At 48.8% G+C, this 18800-nt stretch overlaps 1 protein-coding gene and 1 non-coding gene across 14 annotated transcripts; one reads left to right on the forward strand and one right to left on the reverse strand.

Annotated features, from left to right (window-relative positions):
- Nucleotides 1-717: 717 nt before the first annotated feature.
- Nucleotides 718-15881, reverse strand: Aqp7 (aquaporin 7). 13 transcript variants are annotated; one of them, NM_007473.4, is made up of 8 exons: nucleotides 15517-15780; nucleotides 14028-14166; nucleotides 12924-13059; nucleotides 3658-3781; nucleotides 3137-3274; nucleotides 2779-2897; nucleotides 2398-2615; nucleotides 718-2103 (listed from the first exon to the last, which is right to left on the reverse strand). In NM_007473.4, exons 3-8 carry the CDS (start codon nucleotides 13020-13022, stop codon nucleotides 1890-1892), a joined length of 912 nt encoding a protein of 303 aa, NP_031499.1. In that variant the 5' UTR covers nucleotides 13023-13059; nucleotides 14028-14166; nucleotides 15517-15780; the 3' UTR covers nucleotides 718-1889. The 13 variants fall into 13 exon arrangements, with proteins under 13 accessions (NP_031499.1, NP_001365567.1, NP_001365570.1 ...); NM_001378638.1 differs by having other exon boundaries at nucleotides 718-2125; nucleotides 15517-15606; NM_001378641.1 differs by having other exon boundaries at nucleotides 3137-3493; nucleotides 15517-15606.
- A 1982-nt stretch (nucleotides 15882-17863) lies between these two features.
- Gm25637 lies at nucleotides 17864-17970 on the forward strand. The gene has a single exon (XR_003955452.1). It is a non-coding gene; the product is annotated as a U6 spliceosomal RNA (small nuclear RNA).
- Nucleotides 17971-18800: the final 830 nt, after the last annotated feature.

Below are 18800 nucleotides of genomic sequence, written 5' to 3' on the forward strand. Positions count from 1 at the left end.
CACACACATACACACACAAACACACACGAATGTACACGTGCACACATGTGCACACAAGCACACATAGGCATACATGCACACACAGACACACACGTACATACACACGTGCAGGCACTGCAGCCCCCAGATGCAAAGGCCCAGCCTCTTGCATCATGCATTCCCAGGGCCTGCACACAGTAAGGGCTCAGCAGCTGGAGACAGTAACAGAAGGACAGAGGGATGCTGTCTTCTGAATCCAGACTGACGCCACCAACAGCTGGTCCTCCGAACCTTCCCTCCAGCTCAGGAGGCTTTTTCCTGTCCCTTACCCTGTTTGAAAGATTTGCCTGCTTGCTTCCTCCTTCCCACCTCTGGAATCAGTTCCTCCTAGTGACTGGAAGGAAGAAATTAGAAGCCAACCCTTAAAAGCTTTCACCCCATACCAAGCAATACAAAAAAATGATTCTGGAAATGGGTTTCAAGCACTTTTCAGCCAAGTATGGTGGTGCAGGCCTTTAATCCCAGCACTCATAAGGCAGAGGTGGATGTATCTATGTGAGTTTCAGGCTAGCCTGACCTACATAGCAGAGTTCCAGGTCAGCCAGAGTAATGGTGAGAGCCTGTCAAAAGAGGAAAAAAAAGCAGAAGGGGAAAAAAGGAAGAAAAGGAAAAGGAGAAATATACACATATGTACACACACACACATACTTATCACAGATGGAAGACACACAGTACATATGTGGTATTAAAATTTTTAATTAAGAAAAAATTTGGGCCGGGCAGTGGTGGCGCACGCCTTTAATCCCAGCACTTGGGAGGCAGAGGCAGGCGGATTTCTGAGTTCGAGGCCAGCCTAGTCTACAAAGTGAGTTCCAGGACAGCCAGGGCTACACCGAGAAACCCTGTCTTGAAAAACCAAAAAAAGAAAAAAAAAAAGAAAGGAAGGAAGGAAGGAAGGAAGGAAGGAAGGAAGGAAGGAAAGAAAGAAGAAAGAAAGAAAGAAAGAAAGAAAGAAAGAAAGAAAGAAAGAAAGAAAGAAAGAAAGAGAGAAAGAAAGAGAAAAGACAAGAAAAGAAAAAACTGGGGAGCTGGGATTTAAGTTAGTTATGGATATTACCTAGCATACACAAGGCCTTGGGTTTGATCCCAGCACCACATATAAACTGGGAATGGTGGTGCGCACCTGTAATCCCAGAACTCAGGAGGTGGAGGCCAGACAATCCAGAGTTCATGGCTAAACTTAGTTATATAAGAGTTCCAGTCAAGGCTAGCCTGGGCTACATAATTTTAAGAAAAACAGGGGTGGAGAACTACAAGGCCACTGAGGAAGTCATTAACAAAAAAAAAAAAAAAAAGTTGAGGAATTCTGATGTAAACTCTTAGCCTTACCTTCTCTGGCTCAAAACTAGAGGAAGGGAGAAGCCAGGAGATCCTGTACTCCTATCCAGAAAACCGTCAAAGACCCCCAAATCTGATCTCCCATCAGCTACCTCCGGTCTTTTTCTCACTGTTCCCCCAACACACATACTGATGCACGAAAGCCCTTTATATCACTCACCCTGAGCCCCCAAAGTAGACATTCCCCCTTGACACCCCACCTCCTAGAACTGGAAAGAGCTGGAGTCTTCTGACCCTATGCTCTAGTCCTCAGAAAAGAGCCCAGAATCACCCTGGAATATGCCAAGCAGGGTAGTAAATGCCTGTATCCCCAGCACTCAGGAGAAAGAGGCAAGAAGATCACAAGTTCAAGGCCAGCCTGCTCTCCACGACAAGTACCAGGCTGGAATAACTCAGAAGCTCCCAGAAAAACCTAGGAGGGAGTTCAGCTGCAGGAGATCCCAAGGAGTGGGGGACCGCTGATAGGTGGTGTGCTTTATTGCAGTACGGTTGTGGTCAAAGAGAAGCTCTACTTAGAAGTGCTCTAGAGGCACAGAGCCACTTATGTTTGCAGAAGCTGCATTCTTGTATGATGCAGTTACCTTCTGGTCTCTTGCTGTAAAATTCTCCAGTCTCTGAGGATCCTGTGGTATGCTGGGGTGAATTAAACCCAGGTATACAATACCACCTAGGTAGGCGCCCAGAAGTGGTGCCACCACCGGCACCCACCACCAGTTGTTTCCGGCTCTGCAGACAAAAAGAAGGAGGCCTGCTGAGGTTACCGATGCCCGGGATACCTCTTGTATCCAGCTCAGACCAACAGAGGGAGACCATTTACCCTAAGGGACTCTTGTCCTTAGCCTGATCGGGGACACAGTTGACGGTCCAATATCAGGATCTGCAACTGAAGATCTTTGGGGCCCCTCCTCCTCCCAGACCACGTGGAGACTTCATAAGACTTCTGTGCACCCCAACAGTTCACTCCTCTGCAGACGGGGACCCCAAAAAGCTGACGGGAGTGGGGTCCGGCAGGGGTTGTACCTGAACACTTGTTTGCCCCAGCCAGCAATGAAAGTGAACAACCGGGGAGGCAGGTCACGGGATGGGTTGATTGCATATCCGGAGTTCATGCCTAGCGACACCCCAAGGACGGTAACAAGGATGCCTATCACGAGGGGCTCGGTCCCTTGAAGTGCTGGACTGTTCTTCTTGTCGGTGATGGCGAAGAGACACAGCTGCAGCATCCCAGTCACGAATGCCTGGGGAGTAAATGCCAGAGCAGCCCACTGGGGACAAGTCCCAGTCACTCAGCAGGACCCCAGATCTGCAGTGGCAGAGATGTGTCTTGGTACGATCCCATGCAGAATTCTTCTGCTCTCTTTCTCATGCGGGACTTGAGGTGGGAATTCCCTGGCCACTGACCTCATCCAGGAAGCCCCGCCACAGTGTCATGTATTCAGGAAGATAGGTGGCAAAAATGTTTGCAGTGGCCTTGGAACCTGTCACCAACAGGTCTCCGCCTGCAAAGTGGTTAATGGCACCTGTGGAGACAAAGATTGAGCTAATCCCCACTGGGGTCCCAAAAGGAGGTTGTAACATATGGCTGGGAATAGTTCAAGGGCTTTACTCTACTAGGGTTGGGGATTTGGGGGGGGGGGGTTGGTTGGTTGCTTGCTTTTTTTTTTTTTTTCTTTTTCTTCCAGAACAGGATACCAAGATGGAATCCAGCCATGCTTCAGTAAAAGAGGCTGGAGGTAGACAATCCAGGAAGACTGCTCACCATAGAAAATTAAGTAGGTGGTAGCTGCAGCTGAGAAGGAGCCCAGGAACTGACCCAGCACATATACAGGGAACTTCTTCCAGGTCATTCGGCCTAGTGCACAATTGGTGAAAGTCACTGCGGCATTCATGTGGGCCCCTGTGGGTGCGGTGAGGGATAAAAGTAAAGAAACAAGTAACAGAATGACAGCAATGTCAACCGTGAATAGGAGTTTATGGGATGTTCTCTGTGAAAAGACCGCACACAGCGTCTCCATCTCCATTTCTACCATATGACAAGTGCGGGAAGAGAAGCTTAATCTTTTGCCGAAGATAACCCAGCTAGTAAAGACGATGAGTCAAAGGGTCCGTGAAGAATCTGGGAAGACATGGGCAGAGGCCAGGGTGTCACCAAAGTCCTCCTCCCTCTTGAGTCACCTAAAGGTGACTCTCTTAGCTGTGCCAGGGAAGGGGCTGAAGGAGGCAGAAACAACCTCAGGGAAGATGTGGCCTTGCCTGTCAGGCCAATATGGGCTCACTCACCAGAGATGCCGCCTGCTACATGGACTCCCATGGTCACTCCGAATCCAAAACCCAAGTTGACACCGAGATAGCTGCCAGAGTTTTCTCCTAAAACCATGTGAGCCACGGAACCAAGGCCAAACACCTACGAGGGAGGGCTTCTTAGGGAGTGGCCTGCCCAGTATCCTCCACCACCCTGCCCCCGTGCTCACATCCCTGGGCCTCCCAACGCCATGCATAAAGACCCTGTCTTGCCTTCTCTCTATATATATAAACTGTTCTCCTTGGCCCCCTAGAGACGCCTCTCAGATCAGAGTCAGGGAGAGCCACGTGACAGCGATAAAAAGGATCCAGGTAGAGGACTACACACCCCAAGGCTAGAGTTTGACAGTCCAGAGCCACCTGAAGTGAGGAGTGGGAGCAGGGCTTCAAGGGAGGGCCAGCAGCTGTGCTGTGAACCCCCAACCCCCAGCATCTCGCACTACGGGCTTACCTAAGGAGTTTCTAAAAGTCCAAGTGAAAGAATCATTATTTGCCCTATTCCACAGATGGGTTACCTGAAGCTTAGAAAAAAACGTAATGACCTATTCAAGGTCACATGACATGAGACACGCTGAGTCAAACATGAATCTAGGAAGCCATCTATGTCTGTCCTTGCCAGTAGGAATGTCCTTTGTGTTCTTAGGAAGGCTAACCCTCTGCCTGGAACAACTGGTCCTATATCATAAAACATTTAAGGGACCAGAGAGATGGCTCAACAGGAGAAGGTGTTCCCCACGGAGCCAGACCACCTGAGTCTGATCCCAGAACCTACATAATGGAAGGCGAAAGCCAACTTCAAAAAGTCATCTTCTGCTGGGCGGTGGTGGCACACGCCTTTGATCCCAGCACTTGGGAGGCAGAGGCAGGCGGATTTCTGAGTTCGAGGCCAGCCTGGTCTACAAAGTGAGTTCCAGGACAGCCAAGGCTACACAGAAAAACCCTGTCTCAAAAAAAAAAAAAAAAAAAAAAGTCATTTCTGACTACCACAGGTGTGATACGGCACACAAGTGCTCACACATAAATGTACAGAGACCCATAAACACACACTAAGATAAATAGCATGTGAAAAAAAATACTTACACTCAGTCAGTACTTCCCTCCTAGTACCAGTGTGTTTTGTACATGTGCTGTGAATAGGTCCCTAATGGTCAAGCTACTGGAAATCGGAGTGTAGAGATGTGTCCTCTAGCATGGCAGGCACTGGCCAGGTGTGGCTGGCTCTGCTGGAAGGTGGCTCCTGATTTCACAAACTTACAATCAGAAGAGGACCACTTTAGCAGTTTACCATTGGCAACATGTTGACACAAAGTTTTTGACATACGGTTTAAATACAACAGTGATTCAAAATGGTTCCACCTGTTCCTTTTACCTTTTTTTTTAATATGGCTACTACAAAATATTAAATTACATTTCTGATTCAGTGTATTTCCCTTGTACAGCTTTGTTTGTGATAGAAAGAAAAAAAGAAGAAGGAAGTGTGGCTATGAGAGCTAGAACCAACTCCATCCGGGGATGAGGCTGCCAAAGGGGGAGGGGGGGTAGTACAGAACTGAACCTGTGTGGGACTCGTGGGAGTCAGAATCTAGCTGGAGCATATATCAAAATGAAAGAATGTCATGAACACAGCTGGGCAGGGAGGTAGAGGGTGGGGGTGACACACCCCTTTAATCCCAGCACTCAGGAGGCAGAGGCAGGTGGATCTCTGAGTTCAAGATTAGCCTGATCTACAGAATGAGTTCCAGGACACCCCGGCTACACTGAGAAACCATGTTACAAAGGAAAGGAAAGGAAAGGAAAGGAAAGGAAAGGAAAGGAAAGGAAAGGAAAGGAAAGGAAAGGAAAGGAAAGGAAAGGAAAGGAAAGGAAAGGAAAGGAAAGGAAAGGAAAAGAGAAAAAAGAAAAGACGAGGAGAGGGGAGGGGAGGGGAGGGGAGGGGAGGCAAGAGAAAAAAAGAAAAGAGACAAAGAAACAGAGAAAGAAACAGAAAAACATCTTAAACACCAGGATGAGCTGGCATTCCAAGAAGAGCAAGGTCAACTCTACTTGGCAGCCTGACTCACGTGTATAAAGGTCTAACTAGCATTCCTTTGGGTGTGACACTCCAAAAGTCACTGGGATTGAGTGCTATGTGGTTCAGGCCCCCGGGGACAGTGGCTGAGTCCCAGAGATTGAGAGGCAAATAGTAGTAAGAAAAAGATGAATTTTCTTTCTTGTTTCATTTTGGGTTTTAGACACAAGGTCTCACTATATTGCCCAGAATAGCTTCAAACGCCTAAGCTCAACTTCTCCATCCCCTGCAGGCACACACCACTGCGGTGCCCAACAAAGATAATGTGGAGGGACATGGTGTTGAATTCTTCTTGTCTGAGGTACTAAGGGTGGAACCCAGGCCCTCGTTCACAAAAGAAACTGCTCTGCCAGTGAACACAGCCCCACCAGATAAAAGAAATCGGAAGGAACTTGTATAGACTGCTGGCGTGTTTGAGTCCATCTTGTGTAGTTTGGGGTAGAGAGACTTTGGTAGGCTAATAAGCTGAGAGGGGGGAGGGAGGGAGGGAGGGAGGGAGGGAGGGAGAGGGAGAGACAGAGAGAGACAGAGAGAGACAGAGATTAAAGAGAGTGAAGAGAGTGAAACAGATGAAGTGCCAGAGTGAGTAGGTGTGGGTAACTGGAGGGAGGGCATCTGCTCTAGCTGAGGGAGACGGGTACATGTACAGGTAACAGGTAGGAAAGCGAGCAGCTGCAGGGAGCCCCCATGATAATTTTCTCTGGTGAGCAGGAGCTCAAACAGCTCACAGGGGCGGGGCCCAGTTGGGAAGAGCCAGGCCTAGTGTGGTGATGCATGCCTGTGATCCCAGCACTCCAGAGGCAGAGGAGTCTATGCTGAGTCCAAGGCATTGTGTTCCACATAGTATATTCCAGGCCAACCAGGGGCCAGGCTATAAATACAGTGGAGATGGCTCAGCAGTTAAAACACGTACCAGGAAAGTGTGAGGATCTGAGTTCAAATCCACCGAAACCTGCCAGGGACTCTGGTGGAGTCAGCTTGACAAAGCGAAAGCTGGGAAGCTGGTTCATGAAGCAAAGAGTTTCAAGGAAACTCCCTTCCCGGAGGCCTGGCATTTTTTCCCTAATCTATATAAACCATAAAATTAATTTTTCCATTCCCACATTAGTCTAGTGTATAGATCCACGTGCACTCTATATAGTATTACCTTATAGTAAATGCCTTTTAAGATTGTATTCTAACATAGCTAAAGCCTTTTTCCAGTGTTCTTAGATTCCAGATAGCAGCAAGGAGCTTAACCCATTCAGTAAACAATTAAGCACTTGCCATTTTACTCAGCTGTTTACAGATAGAGACTAAAAGCCTCACTGAGATAGAAATCTTTTACTACAGGCTACTTCCATGTCAAGTATAAGTTGATATACTACCCTGATAAGGGGAAACTCTCCAGACAAGATAAGTTTTATTAGACCTAAGAATTTAGAGCTCTGTGATAGCACATTACTCTTAAGGCCTGTCAAGAGTTAACAACCCCCTGATGCTTTTAACCTTAAAGTGTGAAATTCTTGCCTGGCATTAGGCTGATCCTAGGCAGGGCTTGTTATCCCTAATGTAAACATTTAACTAGTCCCTGTAAATTCCTTTCTGCTGTAACTGGTGAATTTCAGTGTATCTTGTCTTTTTGTGATTTGTATCCTCTGATAATTCGTTGTTATATAAGTCTGAAGCTCAACCAAAACAATACATTCAGATTCAACACATTTCTCGTGTGATCTGTCTGTCATTTTCATCCGGAATCTTTGTCCATCTGCCTAAGAAATCCCGTTCTTCACAGACCAGGGACCCAGATTGTCTGTGGCAGAAACCCACTTAAAGGTTGAAGGGTGTGTTGGCCCACCAGTAATGCCAACCTCAGAAAGCAAAGACAGGGAGTATCCCTAGAGTGATCTGGCCAGAAAGACTAGCCACATCGGCAAGCTGTAGGTTTGGTTGAGAGACCCTGTCTGAATGAGGAAGATGGAAGGGCGATGAGTCTCAACATTGATCTTGGACCTCCACATGCATGCGCACACATGTGTGAAAAATGGGATAAAACAAGCAAGCCATCCAGGTATGGTAGCACATGCATGGGATCCCACATTTGAGTTTAACCTGGATGTCATGGTGAGACCTTATCCAAAATTAAAAAAAAAAAAAAAAAAAAAGGCTGGAGAGAGGCTCATGGCTAAGAACTCACACACTACACCTTCATCTTCATGGAAGTCTGACGCCTCTGGCTTCTATGGACACCTGAACTCACAAGCATATACACACTGGTGTGCATGCATGTCACGCACGCACGTGCGCACACACACTTAAAAATCAATAACAAGCAAACCTTAGGGGGAAAGGAAGGAAAAGGCCTTGAAGGCAGAAGAAGGCATTTGAGCAGGGCTCTCTAGGCCCTGCAGGAGCCCAGGACAGGCGCAACGGAGCCCAGAGATGACCTGGCTTGCAGTCCAGGAGAAAATGCAGCCTGAACAGACAGGAACTGACAGGTGTGGAAGGAAGCCAGGCCAGGCTGACAGGCCCGGAGGTATAGGAAGTGACAGGCCTGGGAAAGCATGAAGGGGCTTTAGACAGAAGGTCCAACTTCCATCCCACTAAAGTCAAAGCCATTGACCCAAGTCCTCCTGCCTTAGCTTCTGGAGTTCTGGGATTACATGTATGTGCCACCATACCTGGCTTCAAAGGCATTTGTTAATGGTGATGAACGTGTGGCCAGGCTTCACACGATGTGGTCCTGTGCCAGGTCTTCCAAGTGGCATTGCATGCTGCGCTGACCCATCCACCACTTGGGTTGTGTTGGGATAGGTAATTTTGGAAGTTTCAGCTCCTCTTGAAAAATGAGACTATCTGGGAACACTGGCTTTCGCTCCACTCTCCATGTCAACTGACAGTGGGACTAGATGCAGCGACACTCTTATACAGACTGGGGCCAAAGCATCCGAGTTTGCAATCCTTGCCCTGTGGCTCACATTTGCAGTCAGGTCTCCAGGGTCCTTGGTGGCTCCAGACCTTCCTCTCCCTGGTCAGCAAATGTAGCCCAGCCCACCAAAGTCCCAGTAACAGCCAGGAAAACAGCTCGGAGAACAACGGGCCTCGTCCAGCTGCAGTGTATAGGGCCCAAGGTCACAGTAGCTTTTTTGGCAGAACCTTTACCCTAGTGATTTACTGAGCTTCCTACAACCACAAAAGCCCCCACACTTCTTGGCACAGAACTGGAAACTGAAAATAACAACAGCACGTGTCCCACAGACGTCCAGCCTCACTGAGCTCTTTTTACAGGCATTGCTTCTAAACCCTCCCAGAGAAAGATCAGAGCTAAGGCTACTGCTCCCATTCTACAGATGGAACCTGGAGGCCAGATGATCTGGAACCACCCAGGGACCGAAAGCAAGTCTCCTTACCCAAGCTGGAGGAGAGCTAACCAGCCAGGATCTTAGCAAGTCTGCCATCTCGAAGCCGAGGAATAGAGCAAAGGCATGAAGGACGGGCAAGGCAGATTGGCCTGGCCCGATTTAGGCTTGGGCAGGTGATCTGGTCTCATAGAACCCATCATTTCCCCATCTGTAAAATGGGGGTGATACTAGTACCCATCTCAAGCCAGGTGTGATGGCACACACCCTTAAGCCCAGCATGCAGGAGGCAGAGGCAGGTGGACCTCTGTGAGTTCAAGGCAGCTTAGTCTACAAAGTGAGTTTCAGGACAGCCAAGGCTACATAGAGACCCTGCTTAAATTATTAATAATTTAGTAACCTATTTTACAGGCCACTGTAAAGATTTGGAAAGGTGCTGTGTGTAAGAGGCTTAGCATGGTAGTGCTTGGTATGCAGTAGGTGCTCAATAACATCCCAAAATAAAAGAAAGGAAACCTAGCATGGAGGCACACACCCTTAATCCTGTCACTGAAGAGGCTGGGACAGAAGGAGTTCAAAGTTGAAGCTAATTGAGGCTACATAGAAATTTCCTGTTTTAGACAGACAGACAGACAAAAATTTTAAAGGAAAGAAAGAAATGAGCCAGGCAGTGGTGGCGCATGCCTTTAATCCCAGCACTTGGGAGGCAAAGGCAGGCAGATTTCTGAGTTTGAGGCCAGCCTGGTCTACAGAGTGAGTTCCAGGACAGCCAGGGAGAAACCCTGTCTTGAAAAACCAAAGGAGAAGGAGGAGGAGGAGGAGGAGGAGGAGGAGAGAGAGAGAGAGAGAGAGAGAGAGAGAGAGAGAGAGAGAGAGAGAGAGAGAGAAAGAAAGAAAGAAAGAAAGAAAGAAGGAAGTGTTGGGTGTGATAGCACATACCTTTAATCCCAGCACTAAGGAGACAGAGAGACAGGCAGATCTCTGTGAGTTACAGGGCAGACCTAGTCTACAAAGTGAGTCCAGGACAGGTTATTACACAGAGAAACCCTGTCTCAAAAAAAAAAAAAAAAAAAAGAAAGAAAGAAAGAAAGAAAGAAAGAAAGAAAAGAAAAGAGAAAAAAAGAAAAAGGAAAGAAAGAAAGAAAGAGAGACAGAGAGAGACAGAGAGAGAACAGAGAGAGAGAGAGAGAGACAGAGAGAGAGAGAGAGACAGAGCGAGAACCTGGTGAGAAGACTTAGCAGACTGGCACTTGTTGCCAGTCCTGGCAACTGGAGTTCATTCCCCCAGACCCACATAGAGGAAGGACAGAACCCACTCCTATGAGCTGTCTTCTGGCCTTCCAACTCACACTGTAATAATAAACTTGTGCCCACACAAAGAAAAAAAAATAATTAAAACAACCAAAAGGAGAGACTAGGGGTGTGGCTGGAGATGCAGTGATGGGGCACGGGCTGCACACTCGTGAGACTCTGGCTGTGTGGCTGGAGATGCAGTAATGGGGCACACGCTGCACACGCGTGAGACTCTGGTTTGATCCCCAGCACCTTCAGAAAAGAACATTAAGAAGGCACCGTAGGCAGTGTCACGCCGTGTGCACAGTTCCCGCTTCCTCCCCATCTTCGGAGTGGCACGCTCTAGCCTCCTACATTCCAAGGTTTAACAGCCCTCACAGGACTGGAATGTCTTGTCATAAATGAGTTACTTTGCTCTGAGTTGAGAGGGATCGGGCTGTCCTCCCTGTAGCTCAGGAGCCAAGAAGCTAAGGATGGAGGTGAGGGATGCAGAGAGGAGAGAATAGCTGGGGTACCTGTCAAAATAATGACCCCAGTGACATGTATGTGCACAGTGCACACGTACACACACACACATGCACGCACACAGGTACACATGTGCACACACACAAGTTTTTTAAATTATCTTAATTAAAACAAAACAAAACAAAACAACAACCAGGTGTTTGTTAGTGGTGCACGCCTTTTGATCCCAGCACTTAGGAGGCAGAGGCAGGTGGGTCTCTGTGAGTTTGAGGCCAGCCTGGTCTACAAAGCAAGTTCCAGATAGCCAGAGCTATACAGTGAAACTCTGTCTCAGATAAATAGATAGATAGATAGATAGATAGATAGATAGATAGACAAATAGACAAATAGACAAATACAAATAGACAAATAAAACAAAACCAGGCTGGAGATATGTCTCAGAGCTTAAGAACACTGGCTGCTCTTCCGGAGGACCCAGGTTCAATTCCCAGGACCCACAGGGGACAGCTCACATGAGATCAAGAGATCCAACCCCCTCTTCTGGCCTCCAAAGACACCTGCACTAGCATTACAAACACCCACACACGTTTGTAAAATTAAAAATAAAATCTTTTTAAAAATTTAATAATAATTAACAAGGAACCAACCATACATGTGTGCAATACACGCTGGGTGCCGACACATGACTCCATTCACATTAGTCTTTCGGCCTGATGCTATTGTTCACATTTACCAACAAAGGATCTAACTTGGAACTGTTACAATGTCCATGGAACATTATACAGCTGAGCCAGAACTCAGACCCAACTCCCAACCCCAGACACTGGGATTCCACACACTAGGAAACTGGGAAGTCAGGCTCAGACCCAGGGAGAGACTTGCTCCAGTCAGCTGTTGACAGTCAGGGTTAGGACAAAAGCCCAGATGTCCAGAGTCCCTCTCACGTCACTAATTCTGAACAATTTTTATAACCACCCTCATAGTGAACTTTACCTCCTTCGTTCCAGCCCAAGCCTCCCTTGAGCAATGGCGCCCCCTGTTTAACTACTTCTTGGATCCCTCCACTGGCACAGCATCTGTATCCACATCAGCTTCATCTCTGAGCCTGTACACCGCGCTCCAGAATGGACCCTCAGAGCCTCCCCTCATCAGTGGCTTGAAAGTCTCCCTGATGCATCTACAGTTCCTGGAGTGTCTGTCTTCTTGTCCATCCCTGGCTCCATCATCTCCCAGTCTCCAACCTCCCCAGTAACAACAGCTCCTCTCCACAGCTACCTTCTAAACACCAAACTACTTCTTAAAAAGCACATGTGTGTATGATGGGAGTGGGGTGCACATATCCCTGTGGAGGCGAGTGTGGAGGTCAGAGAACAGCTTTATGGAGGGGAGTGTTCTCCTTCCAGATTTACCTTAGCTCCACGGACTGACCTTGGTGATCAGAGTTGCTCACCGAGCATCTTTACCTGCTAAGCTACCTAGCCTTCCCTTCATCCCCATTTGACAGACGACCCATTTCTCCCAGATCAATTCTCAAAGGTCTCCCCACCTCTCATGTAGCACAACACTGGTCTTGAACTTGAGATTGAGCAGGAAGACAAAGCACCCAAACTCTCAACGGCCTTCCCTGCCTCAGCCTCACGGGCGGGCATCATCAAGCCCAGGTCTTGCATTGTTTCCTTTTTGGTTGGTTGGTTGAGTCACTGTATTTTGTTTTGTTTTGTTTTAAGACAGTTCCTCGCAGTAGAACCCTGACTAGCCTAGAACTTGCTATGCACAGCAGGCTAGCCTCAAATTGGCTTCAACCTTCCTGCCTTAGGTCTCCCAAGGGCTGACACTGCAGGTAGGAACCATGATGCCTTGCTCCTCAGTCTCCTCAGTACTGGTTTTTCCTTCCCACCCGTCCACCAGCCTCTGACTCCACTCTATCCCAAAAAGACTTGATGAGGAAGGCCTCTCTTCTTCCCCAGCTCCCACCGCAGAGGCAGGGGAAGGAATGATATGACCCTAGGGTCAACAGTGGGGAGGGGCTAAAGGACTGCCTCTGTTGCCCCCCAGCCTCCCAAGGCCACCCAGCCACTCACCATCATGACATAGGTACTCAGGAACTCTGCCAGAAACTCTCGCACCATATTCTTCTGTAGCACTGATTGTATGGTCTCCAGCACAGACCTGGGGGCCATTGTGGAGTTGTGGGTGGACCTGAAGCAGCAGACCAAGCTAACAAACAGAAAGGAGATTCAAGTCTGCCTCCTGCCCATCTGCCCTTCAACTCATGGCTGAGTTAATGGGTAACCCAGGTGCCTCTCCCCGAGTACCTTCTCCTGCCCGGGGCAGTAGAGAGAGCAGGGATGAAGACACCCAAGAGCTATAGGGACATGGAAGGTAAGATGACCCATCTAGGCCTCTTCTTCCTTCTGTCCCAGACTGAACAGGCAGGAGGGGTGTACCAATGTGGCCACTTTGCAAAGGGGGTAGGCAGGGAACTGAAAGTGCAATCTGTTTTGGGGAGGAGGCAGGGTCTGGGGTAGATGGGAATCAGAGCTCAACTGTGTCTGTCTCTCTGCAGAGCTTGGGGTTAGGAACAGTGGGGGAACTCTGCCCATGAGGTTTGGCAAAATCTGATGCTGGGCTCTATAAACAGCACAGAAGCCTGAAAACAAAAACCAGGTTCTTCAGAAGGTGGGGGAGGGGGTCAGCAAACGCACCGGGCTTCTACAACCAGGCCAGCAGAGAGGTGCTTGGAAGTGAGTGGGTGAAGGAGCAATGAGGAGGAGAAAAGGAGAGACAGGGTCTCACCTCCCCAGGACCCTCAGTGCCAGGCCCACAGATGTGCGCGATCACTGGTTGAATAACCTACCAAGAACTGGGCAATCTATTTCTCTATCCTAACCAGATTGACGCCAAAGCCTTCCTAAGGAGTCTGACACTTGATAAACTTTTGTTCAATAAAAGCTTTGTTTGATGGATAGACAGATGAAAAAATGAGTTTTAGACACCGGTGTTCGTTAGGTGGTACAGTGCTGGCGTCTGGGGAAGGTGCTGGGTCTCGGGGATGAAGAGGAACAGGACAGGTGTGGCTAGGTGGGCCTTGGGGAAAGAGGGGTGGGGAGACACAAAGCCTAGGTATTTAAGGTATTAGTGCCTAGATGAGAGCCATGGCGGAGAGGGAACATTAAGGACGTTACCCTTGACTTCTGGCTGGAGCCGAGGAGAAGGGGACCCCTGTCTGAGCTGAGACCCACAGGAAGACGAGAGAGGCTGGAGGTGCAGTGCGGAGATGGTAATTTTCACCCGGCGTCGAGTTGCTGGTCTTATGAAGTAGGTCTAAAGCCAAGAAGGGAGACATGGCTGAAAGAGCAAGGTTGCCAATGCAGAGGGAGCCGCTGGGTCCAGTGAGAGGGCACAAAGGGCGAGCATCTGTATTCTCGTGGCACTCAGCAATGAGTTGGATAGGCATGCTTGCCTGAGAGGGCAGTGAGGACTACAGAGGTCTAGAAGGGCACTAGGAATGCATCAGCTGCCACTGCACAGGGAGTGGGACCGGAAGTACAGTTGTCTCGGGAAGCCTGACTGAGGGGCCTCTTTGGAAATGAATGGAAAGGCTGAAGGAGTAGCCATGTGGGTAAATATAGGGAGAGAGCTCCGGGAAAAGGGAAGAACTGTTGAGGGAGTCTGAGCATGTGTACAGAAAGCAACTGAGGACAGCGCACGGCTGGAGAGCCGGGAGAGCAAGACTTGGAGCGGAGGCTTGAGGAGGTAAAGAGATCAGGACCCTGACTAGTGCAGACTCTGTCATCACCAAGAGTCAAAGGCGATGGATTTGGGTCAGCTAGTTGCCATTTACACGGGGCAGACAGAGCCTGCTCACCAGCCCTGTATCCTCAATCCAGATCTTCAGAGCGTCCCTTAACCTGATATCGGCCATTGTTTTCTGAGTTTTAGACTCTGTGGTACTGGAGAGGAACCACCTAGGGCTGAGTGAGAGATTCAGAACTTGGAGAGAAGCAATCAGGACAGCGCTATCCCAAACCCAGGCAAGCTGGAGGGAGGAGGGAAGAGGGAGGAAGGTGAGAATGCCTCAAGCAATGTGAAAGTGTCCTACCCCCCCCCTCTACTCATGCTACCCCAGAAACCTGGACCTCAAGACCGGGGCTCCTCAAAAGCCCTCTTGGCCTCCCCAAGTCTGCCATCTACTTAGCTTTGGATAACTAACGTTGTGCTAAAGTTGACTCTCCCACCTCTCTGAAACTTACCCTCTAGTCCATCCTCCTCTTAGACTGCCAGGGTAACTCCTGACAGTTGCCCCCAGACAGGCGCTACCCGATTTTCTCTGGATGAAGCATCAATTTATATCCCTAACCTTAAAGTGCCTGAGGAAGATGCCATCAGCAGACCCATCTCTGACCTGCCTCACTTCTGCCCAGTCTGTTTGCTCTCCTCTCCTCCCTCCACGGTGCAGCCCAATGCACCCTCCCACCCTCTGCTCCACTCAGCAGCTATGATCCTGCCACATCCAAGTGACAGCCAATCTGTCCGTGTCACACGGCCACACAGGGCTGAACCAGGACAGAGAGTCATACTCCAACTCCTGGTGAACTTTCTTTCCCAAACACCCCCTGCTGGGCTTGCCCCAAGGAGGCTCCCCTGTCCCAGACTACCCGCAGCCCCGCTCACTCTCTGAAGTGCTCTGTGTCTTTCAGCCTCCGTCTCACAGCTGGTCTTGATTCCGTTTCTCTATCAGGGAGGCAGACTCAAGCTGCAACTGAACTGTAGCTCTGCGGTCTCCGAGTCCTCACTTGAGCCTGCCTCTGGGCCCTCCCCAGGGTGGCTGTGAGTTCTGTTGTGCTTCTCCAGGGGAGAGGTCAGTAGGGCAGGGGTTTGGCCCATGCCACTTAAGCCAAGTCCATACACACTGCCCAAAATAGCATCTCTGTTCTTACCAGTAGCACCATGGAGACTGAGTTCTGAGGCAGCCCTTGTGAGGTCAGAGGTGGAGTTCCAGGTGTGAATTCTGGGCCTCATAGTCCCAGAGGAAAGGCCAGTACTACATGCCAAGTGTCTGGCTTATCTCTAAGACCAGAGCCAGAGGTAGCCTGCAGAAGGCCACAGAGGTTCCTGAGACCCAGGCTATAGAGAAAGCTGTGTAGATGGAGATGTACATAGAAGTTTCCAGAAAGTAACAGAAAGGTGGAAGAGGTGGAAGGACTGGAAAAACAATTCTGGGTCAGTCCTCAGAGAGCCCTCCACCTGAAGCAGAGGGAGGAGAGTTAGGCCCTCTCCTCAGGGGTCCCCATCTGGGAGAAGAGGAAAAAAGCCAGACCTGGTTTCCTGCGGCCCCCATTCCAGGTCCTGTCTTCTGGACACTGCCTATCTTAGGAAAAGTATGCCCAAGGCTCTATGAGAAAAACCAGGCTAGCCCAGCACGGGGCTGTTGGCTCAAGGCAGCCGTGGGATCTCAACTATGGGGGTGAGGTCAGAGGGAGCTGAAGACCACCTGCAGCCAAATGGTTTGTCTGGGTTCAGGGGCCCGGTGGGGCCAGGAAGAACAGGCAGGCATGCACGTGTCAGCAGGGGCTGCAGTGCCAAAGCATGAGGGTGGGTGCCTGTCATCGAGAGGTGGGTGATAGGCAGGAAGCCCAGGGAGACGCACACAGTACCTCGATGGGAGAAGTTATAAGATGTGGTTGTCCAAAAGCCTTGTATGGGAGTGAGACTGTCTTCTAGAGATCACTGAACAGGGTGTCTGTAGCCTGCACCCATGAGGCAGAGACAAGAGGAATACAAGTTTGAGCATAGCCTGAACTGCCTAGAAAACTCAGGCCATCACTACACAGAAATCCCACCATTGGAAAGCAGGGGAAATGAGGTCAGACTGGTCTACAGAGTGAGTCCCAGGCCAGACAATGCTCTACAGTCAGAGTCTGACTCAGAGACGAGAGTCACATGCCTACAACCGGGAGTTCAAGGTCATTCTCCACTACATAGTAAGTTTAGACTAGACAGCCTGGGCTATGGCTATATGAAACCCCAGCTTTATTTTATTTCAAGGTAGGGTTTTTGTTGGTTTGTTTCTTTGTTTAGTCCTAGCTGTCCCTGGAACTCACTTTGTAAAGAACCCTGGCCTCAAAGTCAGAGGCCAGCCTCTGGAGCTGCCTCTCTGCCTCTGGAGCACTGAGCTTGAAAGGCGTGGCCACCACCCTGCAGAGGCCTGTTCTCACACACACACACACACACACACACACACACACACCCCACACACACACACCTCCATTCAAGTGAAACCACTATTGCTGTCACTAAACAATTTCAGGGAGTCGCCAGTATGGGCAGACTTAAGAAAAGTAGCTTAGGGGCTGGAGAGGTGGCTCAGAGGTTAAGAGCACTGACTGCTCTTCCAGAGGTCCTGAGTTCAAGTCCCAACAACCACATGGTAGCTCACAACCATCTGTAATGAGATCTGATGCCCTCTTCTGGTGTGTCTGAAAACAGCTACAGTGTACTTGTAATAAATAAATAAATAAATAAATAAATAAATAAATATTTAAAAAAGAAAAGTAGCTTAGTTTATAAAAAGTTTGCCCAGTATGAGAGCACCGTATTAAAAGAATGGACGCCGGGCATGGTGGTGCACGCCTTTAATTCCAGCACTTAGGAGGCAGAGGCAAGAGAATTTCTAAGTTCCAGCCTGGTCTACAGAGTGAGTTCCAGGACAGCCAGGGCTACACAGAGAAACCCTGTCTCAAAAAAAGAAGAGAAGAAGAAGAAGAAGAAGAAGAAGAAGAAGAAGAAGAAGAAGAAGAAGAAGAAGAAGAAACCAACAAAAAACTAAAAGAATGGGCAGAGCGGTTCACTGGCTGGGCTATGGTGGTTGCACACCTTTAAGCCCAGCACTTGGGAGGCAGAAGCAGGTGGATCTCTGAGTTTGAGGCCAATCTGGTCCACAAAGTGAGTTTCAGGACAGTCAGAGCTCCACAAAGAAATTCTAATCTTGAAAAAATAAATAAATTTTAAAAAGAAAGAGGTGCTCACTCCCCTTGGCAGCACATATTCCGAAATTGGAACAAACACAGAGAAGTCTAGTGTGGTCCCTGCACAAGGATGACATAAATTTAAGTGTTCCATATTTTGTTGTAAATTTTGTTTTAATTGAGCTTTGGTACAGTTCCTTTTAATGTTCTGGAGACTGGACATGTGTTGGGAAGTAAAACTAACCCAGAACTATGGGGAGGGGGAGGGGAGGGGAGGGGAAGGGGAGGGGAGGGGGAGGGGAGGGGGAGGGGAGAGGGAGGGGAGAGGGAGAGAGAGAGGAGAGAGGAGAGAGGAGAGAGGAGAGAGAAGGAAAAAGGAAAAAGGAAAAGCCAGGATTACACAGAGAAACCCTGTCTCGAAAAAACAAAAAAGAAAAAAAAGAAGAGGAGAGAAGAGATGAGACAAGAGAGAAGAGAAGAGAGAAGAGAAGAGAAGAGAAGAAAGAAAAGAGAAAAGAAAAGAAAAGAAAAGAAAAGAGAAAAGAAAAGAAAGAAAAGAAAAGAAAAGAAAAGAAAAGAAAAGAAAAGAAAAGAAAGAAAAGAAAAAAGAAAGAAAAGAAAAAAGAAAGAAAAGAAAAGAAAAAACAATGGCGCCAGAGCACAGAATAAAGAGGAAACTTTGTCCTCTAGAGGGCGCCAGAGACCGGGCCATGTCTGGAACTTTCCTAGTCGTCCACATCCTTCTGCCAAAACAACCCTTCCAGAGCTCGTGATTGTAGCCAGAGCAGCTAAAGGTTCTGGCTCGCTCCGTAGCAGACACTAAGCGGGTTCAGACTGCTGCATTTCTTCCAGGAAAGGAGAGTTGCACCCTGAAAAAGAGGGACACACCTGTCTTTGTCGCCAGTCAGAGATGAGTTCAAGAGTGAGCTATGGGCCGAGGGATGGTGGTGCTCGCCTTTAACCCCAGCACTCAGGAGACAGGGGCGGGCA

Source organism: Mus musculus, chromosome 4, assembly GCF_000001635.26.
Source record: "Mus musculus strain C57BL/6J chromosome 4, GRCm38.p6 C57BL/6J".
Classification (NCBI taxonomy): domain Eukaryota; kingdom Metazoa; phylum Chordata; class Mammalia; order Rodentia; family Muridae; genus Mus; species Mus musculus.